At 38.9% G+C, this 7633-nt stretch overlaps 1 protein-coding gene across 1 annotated transcript in view; it reads left to right on the top strand.

Moving 5' to 3' along the window:
- Positions 1 to 121: 121 nt before the first annotated feature.
- Positions 122 to 7633, top strand: part of LOC109045575 (attractin-like) — a 33026-nt gene continuing 25514 nt past the window's right edge. The window contains exons 1-4 of the mRNA XM_042736610.1: positions 122 to 596; positions 4753 to 4836; positions 5157 to 5270; positions 5843 to 5971. Coding sequence (XP_042592544.1) covers positions 334 to 596; positions 4753 to 4836; positions 5157 to 5270; positions 5843 to 5971 — 590 coding nt within the window. The 5' untranslated portion in view covers positions 122 to 333. The remainder of the gene's footprint in view (positions 597 to 4752; positions 4837 to 5156; positions 5271 to 5842; positions 5972 to 7633) is intronic.

The raw sequence follows: 7633 nt of genomic DNA, 5'->3' as shown, positions 1-7633 counted from the left end.
TATTGCTTTATTCCTAAAATATTTTATATTATACCTAATGTTTATATCATTTGCTCTGGGTCATTTATCCCAATTACTCCCGCCCCTTATCAATCTATGTGTACTTCCGCATCTCGCCCGAAAACTCGTCATTTCCGGGTGTCAATATGCGTCTTGGTAGTGCGGCGATAAGCATCGGTAAGATGTGAGCGGGAAGAAAAGATACAACAATCTGCCTCCAAAACGAAAGCACGGGCCGCCGACAGCATCGACGTCACTGTCATCCTTTGTGTCCCGTCATCCGCTAGTGACTAGCAGCGGATTCGCCGCCGACTGTCAGCCGTATCTGCGCGAATGGCCGCGGAGGTTCGGAGGGCCCTCGGCCGTGGCTGGTGTCTGACGCTCGGCCTGGCTCGCGGAGGCCTTCACGGCACCGTACTGCGGTCTCTTCTCTTCATCACAGCCCTCAGCGGACTGGTCCGTCTCCCTGCGGCCACGGAGGCGAAGGAGTGCGATAAACCGTGCTTGAACGGCCAGTGTAACACCGCCAGCGGCGTGTGTGTGTGCGAGCCGGGATGGGTCGGGGAGCAGTGCCAGCACTGCGGCGGCCGCTTCAGGTGAGACACAGACGGCTCTTATTCCCAGCTGATGCTCGTGACATTTCCACCAACGCGTCTGATACATGAAGCTCTTTCAGAACACGCTGTTACTTTTGTCATAGCTCGGTTTATGTGTGCTGATGTATCATGAAGGCTCTTCTTAGGGAATTATGAATATAGACGAGCTGCGCTGTCTGGCATCTGATATTGTCGTCAGAAACTGTTCTTTAACAGGGTGCCAATTTTGATTTCGTTGGAGAACTTGAAGCCCTCAGTTGTATATAGGCTCTTTATAAAATATTTTTTGGGGGGGGTCCTGTGAAGTGTGTATTCTTTTTACGTTTATAAATATTACTGTGAACCAGGACCAGATAGGACAATATTTGGCTGAGATGCAACTATTTAAAAATCGAATCTGAGGGTGCTAAATAAATAAATAAATAAAATCGACATATTGAGAAAATCATCTTTAAAGTTGTCCAACTGAAGTTCTTAGCTATGCATATTACTAATCAAACATTAAGTTTTTTTTATATATATTTACCTAGGGAATTTACAAAATATCTTCATGGCACATTATCTTTACTTAATATCCTAATGATTTTTGACCCATACAATGTATTTTTGGCTTTAGCTACAAATATACCCGTGCTACTTAAGACTGGTTTTGTGGTCCAGGGTCACAAATATTATTTTAACAGCTTTTTCAAACATTTTAGTAACCACAAAAGATAGACTTTAAGGTGTTGTCATTTAATTATCACTTCAGATAAATGTAATAATTGTGTAATTTAAATAGTCGAATGTTTGCAACCTGTGGGCGCCAAAAAACAACTGGTTTGCACGAGCCGATCGGGCCCTTAAAATTTTGCTCATTGAAATGTTACAATGTTGATCATTTTCGCTGAATATCACTAAATATTTCGCACCCTTGTCGTCATTTATTTTTATATAGCGACTTGAGTCGGTTGTGTCATACTTATCTAGAACTGTACTGGGAAATATCTTCACAGCAGTGATTAAAGGCCAGTGAACAGTAGTATTTTATGGTTTCACTGGAATATGAATTTTGCCTCATGCTGCTCCATCATGGGATGTGACTCACTGATGGGCAAAGTCTGACAGAGACACTGGCTACATTGGAGGCTTTGGGTCATGTGGGGTGAATCAGGCTCCAAATGGCTGCGAAGAGACAGGCAGACTGAAGCCAAATGATCATGTGGTGTCAATCATGAATCTAGCACAGCCACGCTGGAGGCAGAGACCATTCTGCCATTTCATCTCAGGTCAGGAATGTTCCTGTCCTGCTAATGACCAGGAATAAAGTCTATGGAACGCAGTCTAAATTCTTTTTCTATATAGATTTCTGCAAAGGAAATGCAAATTGTGGGCACACGTGTCATCAGAGTAATACATTGATAATATTTTGTTATTTTGACACTCATCACAGGTTCCTTTATAATCCGACTCATGTTCTTATGTGATGTTGTGCAGTGATCAGACCCAGTTGATAACTAAAAGAAACCTACATTTCAGTAACTGAAATAAAGCTGAAATAAAATAAAATAAAATATAAATAGCAGACTAAAAACAACAACAAAAAACAACATAACACAGAAATTAGAAATGTTTGCTTTAGCAGCTACCTGTAATCTGTTTACGTTGTACTAAAAGTACTAAAACTAAATTTAAAACATTGAAGCTAAATAGAAATGTTTAAAAAAAAAAATAATAAAAGTGCAATAAAAATGACCAAAGCACATAATAAAATAACTAAAACATCATCTAAAATAAAGATTAAAAATGAAAACAAATACTATAGTAGTATACAAATAATAATAAATAACACTGATTAGATGATGCTGGATGTTTGATTTTTGATATGGAGGGGCTTTGTGTATGAGACGTGCGTTGCTTTCGAAATCAGATACTTCCCTACTATATAGTATGCGAAAAACAGTACACAAACAGAAAATGATGTAGGCAAAAAGTACCTGGATGACCTACTAATTCTGAGGTGTGCATTTGAGGGTTAATTTACTGTCCCATAAGGCCATAGGAGAGGATTTCTGCATAGCAGTGAAAAATCGCAACAGATATTAGTAGATCATGTGACATTTAAAACGTGGTGAGTTTAGTATGTCCGAATTTTTTTTTTTTATAATACCTTTATTGTTCATACTATATATAACATATGTTTTTTTAATGGTTGTGAATTATTCCAAATGCAACTCAGTAAGTGATTTTTGGATGAACCAATGCAGTTTTTAGGTGCCGTGCTTAATGGTGATTCCAGTATCATGTTTCTTGGAATTTTATTATTATTTTTTTTAATCAGGATTTTCATAATTTTTGGGGTTCCATGGTATGTAAACATGGCAATTCTTCAGAGTCACAGTATATTTCATATTAACACCACACTACTGTTTAGTTATGAGTGTAGTATGTGCGAAAGTGAATGCGGAAGCTGTGTCTTAGTACATACTAATTTTATTTTCTTCTATTTAATATGAATTTATTAATAGGAATCTATAAATAGAATTCTATCCCAGAAATCAGAAAGAGAGGATGTGTATGCTGTATGAAAGCCGTAATGTTGTATGTTGCTTGTCTTCTAATTTGCCGGCCCATTCATAATTCCGTAACATAATTATCAGCAACAGGATCTGCTTTAGTAAATGGCTTCTTTTTAGTGCATCATTTGGAGAAGTACAGAAGCCTGACTGTTTCCCCACACCAACCGCAAACACATGAGTCCATTCCTGCCCCAGAATGTCGCCTTGACCGGACACTGCATTTCTGCTGAACACCATCTGATGGTTTTTTCTGTTAAAGTGTGCAGTAGCTCACGCTAAGTGCTCCGTCTCTCAGCAGCTCCGTCTGCACTCAGCAAGTCTAATTCTCAGTAGACCCAGGTTTGAAATCACTTACGGCAGACGGGCATTTCTGACATTCACTCGGCTGTCTTCTGTCACCATAAAGGCTGAATGGAGACAGCTGCCAAACTGACAGGAAAAAAGCACAACAGCTCAATTATTCTGCTATCTTTTTGCCCATTATTGAACCCGTGTGCTTTATTTGAGGAAATACATGATGTGATTTTAATTGTTAATGATTCTAATGGGACAGTGTTAAATGATGATCTAGTCGGCTGGGTGGAAGAGTGCCGTGCTCCGTCGAGAATCGTGTCTTGGTTATGTGTGTTTGTCACAGCTGTCTGCTGGAGAGTGTACAGTCTGTGCAGCTCCCACAGGATTGTGGGTGTGTTAATGAACTGTTTTTCAATGTTAACAAAGCTCCTTGAGACTGTAGTCAGGGGCTTAGATACCTCGTCACCACATAACGCAGCGTAGCTACTGCTGCCACACAAAAACGTTATTCTACCAGAGTGGGAGTTTCTTAGACTTCGTAAAAAATGACAGCATGTTAAAAGGATAGTTTACACAAAAAAAATGACAATTTTGTCATCCTCAGGTTTTTCCAAACCTGTGTGAATGGCTTTCTTCTGTTGAACACAAAAGAAGATATTTTGAAGAATGTATGCAACCAAACAGTTGTCAGTAGCCATTGACTTCAGTAGTATTTTGAACCACTTTTCCACGGAAATTACTTGTCCCAGGAACTTTTTTTCCCCCCAGAGCTGTTGCTTTCTGTGTTTCCATCGTGGTCTAAAGTACTCAGAAGATTAGGCAAATTGTCTGGTGATGTAGGTCTGCGCACACTTCTCAATACAAAGTACGCAAATTTCGGACTTGCATCCTCTTTAGTTTGGACTTCGTAAGTTCGACTCAGGATTGTGAACTCCTGTTGACGGGACGAGGCAAGTAACAGCAGTGTACTTGATAACATCAGTCAGCTCGCCTTGGCTACTGCAATTTTCCTCACTGTATTTACAGTAAGATGAAATATGATATCAAACACCACTGCCTCTTTTCAGTTTCATTTAAACATATTAATAGCAGCAAAAATGTTGTTCAGGGGATGTACATACATTATAATGAAACCAAATATGTCAAACAGTATTGCCTTTTTTAATTTTCATTTTAACATATTAATAGATTAATAGAATAAAGACTAAAGATTAAAGATGTTAGATTTACCAAAAACAAATTACATCTTATGTTTGGCAAGCGTTGTTCGTTTGGTTTAATAACGCTGTGTCTGTCATACACAGGCTAACGGGACCCTCAGGCTATCTCTCGGATGGACCAGGAAACTACAAATACAAGACCAAGTGCACATGGCTCATCGAGGGACAGTGAGTACTGGCCTGAAAATGAAACTGTCTTTCTCAGATTAGAGGTCTGAACGTTAAGCCTAAGCCTGAACCTGGCCTGTTCACAAGACCTTGTGACCTCACCTGACCTCACCATTAATGTTAAATTTTACATTTTGGCGTAAATCAAAATCGATTACTCTTTTATCACTTGATTAACACTTGATTAACCCTCAATTTGCATAATACACATTTTGGACCATTTGTCAGATCCTGTCAGTTTTGGGTCATGTAGCAGTACTCTATATCAGGTACTTAGTATTTGTGTGGGTTACGTTGGTTGATGGTTGTTTTCTTGTCAGGCCGAACTCAATCCTGAGGCTTCGCTTTGAGCACTTTGCCACCGAGTGCAGCTGGGATCATCTGTATGTGTATGATGGAGACTCCATCTACTCTCCTTTACTCGCTGCCTTCAGGTATTCTCATCATTTCTCTTTATTTCTGTGTGTAAACAAGAGGAGTGAGACGGCCAGGTAATGACCTCTTAATCCAGGATCAGATTAGAATTAGTTATTCTAAATTGTAATAATATTTCACAATAGTACTGTTTCACTGTATTTTTGATCAAATAAATGCGTCCATGGTGAGCAAATTTTAGAAACAAAAAAATGTGCTAACACCAAAATATTTATTTATTTTTATTTCTGAAAGTGGAGAAAATTACAATACAGTCATCTGATTTTTAGGATTTTAAGGTCAGTTGGATAAAAATGATTGATTGATGATAGATTGGTTGATTACCCCTTACGTGAGTCTATAAGTCTTAAGTATGAACTTGCATAGTGACTCCAATAGTTAGTACAATATTTGACAGAACATCTACCAAACCCAAACCCTAACACTTTTGTAAAAAGAGCATTATAAAGAAAGCACACAGACACTCTACTAGAGTACAATTGAATGAGAAAGCACTGAAACTATTACATCTGTTGGGTTCCCTGTCAGCAGAGGTATGAAGTATTCAGTGTTTTTCTGTTTCATGTTCCAGTGGTTTGATTGTTCCTGAGAGCTACAGCAATGAGACTGTCCCAGAGGTGGTGGCACAGTCTGGTTTCGCCCTGCTGCACTTCTTCAGTGACGCTGCGTATAATCTCACCGGCTTCAACATCTCCTACAGGTAAGCTTTAATTCCTGGAGCGAAACAGCTGTGCTGTAGTTCCAAAACCTTGTGAGCTGCTTGCTTTGACCGCGTCTTAAGGAATTGTGGGCACGCTTCCATTAAAACAACTGTTCCAGAAGCTAGACAGCAACATTATGCTGCCAGCTGCCTTATAAGATACCTCACTTTTCTATTTATGCTAAGTCAGTGAAATCCAAGATAGCAGCCAGCCTGAAAAGTATCTATAGAAATTGATTTGGTTTAATCAAAAATAGGCCACTTTTATTTTTAATTTGCCCAAATGCATGCAACTCATAATATGTACACTACAGTTCAAAAATTTGGGGTCAGTACAATTTTGTTTTTTTTGGAAATTAATACTTTTCTTAAGCATGGATGCATTAAATTAATCAAAAGTGATAGTAAGGTAATTTGTAATGTTACTAAAGATTTTGTTTCACATAAATAGTTATATGAAACAGTGCATCCTGGTTTCCACACAAATATCAAGTAGCACAGCTGTTTTCAACGTTGATGATGATAATGTTTCTTGAGCACCAAATCAGCATATTAGAATGATTTCTAAAGGGTCATGTGACACTGGAAGCTCACTAGGTTTTAGAACAGTGCTTGTTACCATCTTGGACTTGGAAACTTTAACCCTAATTTATAACTTTAACAAAGTTTTCCTGACCTAAGAACATCGGGGTATTTAAGAACGTTTGTTTATAAGGAAGGTGTCTTGAAATCACATATACAGTACATAGCTGCTTTTGAATGGCCAGCGCTTTGCTTTATGGCTTTTCACAAGCTGGGACAGGGTGTGGTTTTGTTGCCCATGGCTGTTGATGAGATCTGAGGATTCTGGGTAATGTGAATGTGTTGTCCACCCAAAATGGAAAATTGTTATCATTTGCTGCGTGTAGTCATTTTCTCACTCTTACATCATTCCTATGTGACTTCCGTTGCTCTGTGGAACACAAAAGGAGAAGTTTACAGTGCTGAAATTTTAGGTCAAGTTTGGTTTGTTGTTAAAGCCACTTGAAAAATATAGCTGAAATGTTGTTTCACCCAGTCTGTATTGCAAATCAAAAATGTACTTCACAGGATAAATATATACAAGTTATAAATAAAGCCAAGCTTTAAATAGGAAAAATATAGAAACTGTTGGGTCATTACTGACGAGATGCTAATGGTCTAATCAGATTCAGTGATCTATGCTACCGCCAGACCCGGAGATCGGCTGAATGGATTCGAAAATGGTAAAACTCAACTGTTTAACTCTAGGGGAGTTGGAAAATAAGCCTATTTTCAAAAATAGGAGAGTGTTCCTTTAACACGTCAAGTTTAAATATAAATGCGATTCTATTCTTTTTTTTTTTTCTTTGAGTTCCACGGAACTCAAAGATCTGGGAAAACCCCAGGAGTGAGTAAAAGCTGACCAATTTTTGGCTGGACTGTCCCTTTAAGGCTCTGTGCGCTAGAGAACAAGAGCGAGAACAAGAAAATGCAGGTCAGAGTAATTTAAGAAGAGCGGTACAGAGGAAGCGCAGATGTCTTTGACCTCGGTGTCTGTGGCAGGGACTGCTCGTGCGAAGTCCTGACGGTGACTGCGGCAGTCTCTATAGAGACTGCATTTACAAAAAAACACTGGAGTGCAGTAGCAATAGAACATCAAAC

This window comes from Cyprinus carpio, chromosome B13 (assembly GCF_018340385.1).
Source record: "Cyprinus carpio isolate SPL01 chromosome B13, ASM1834038v1, whole genome shotgun sequence".
Classification (NCBI taxonomy): domain Eukaryota; kingdom Metazoa; phylum Chordata; class Actinopteri; order Cypriniformes; family Cyprinidae; genus Cyprinus; species Cyprinus carpio.
Note: the sequence above shows the minus strand (reverse complement) of the source record. Positions and strands in the feature narration are given on the sequence as shown.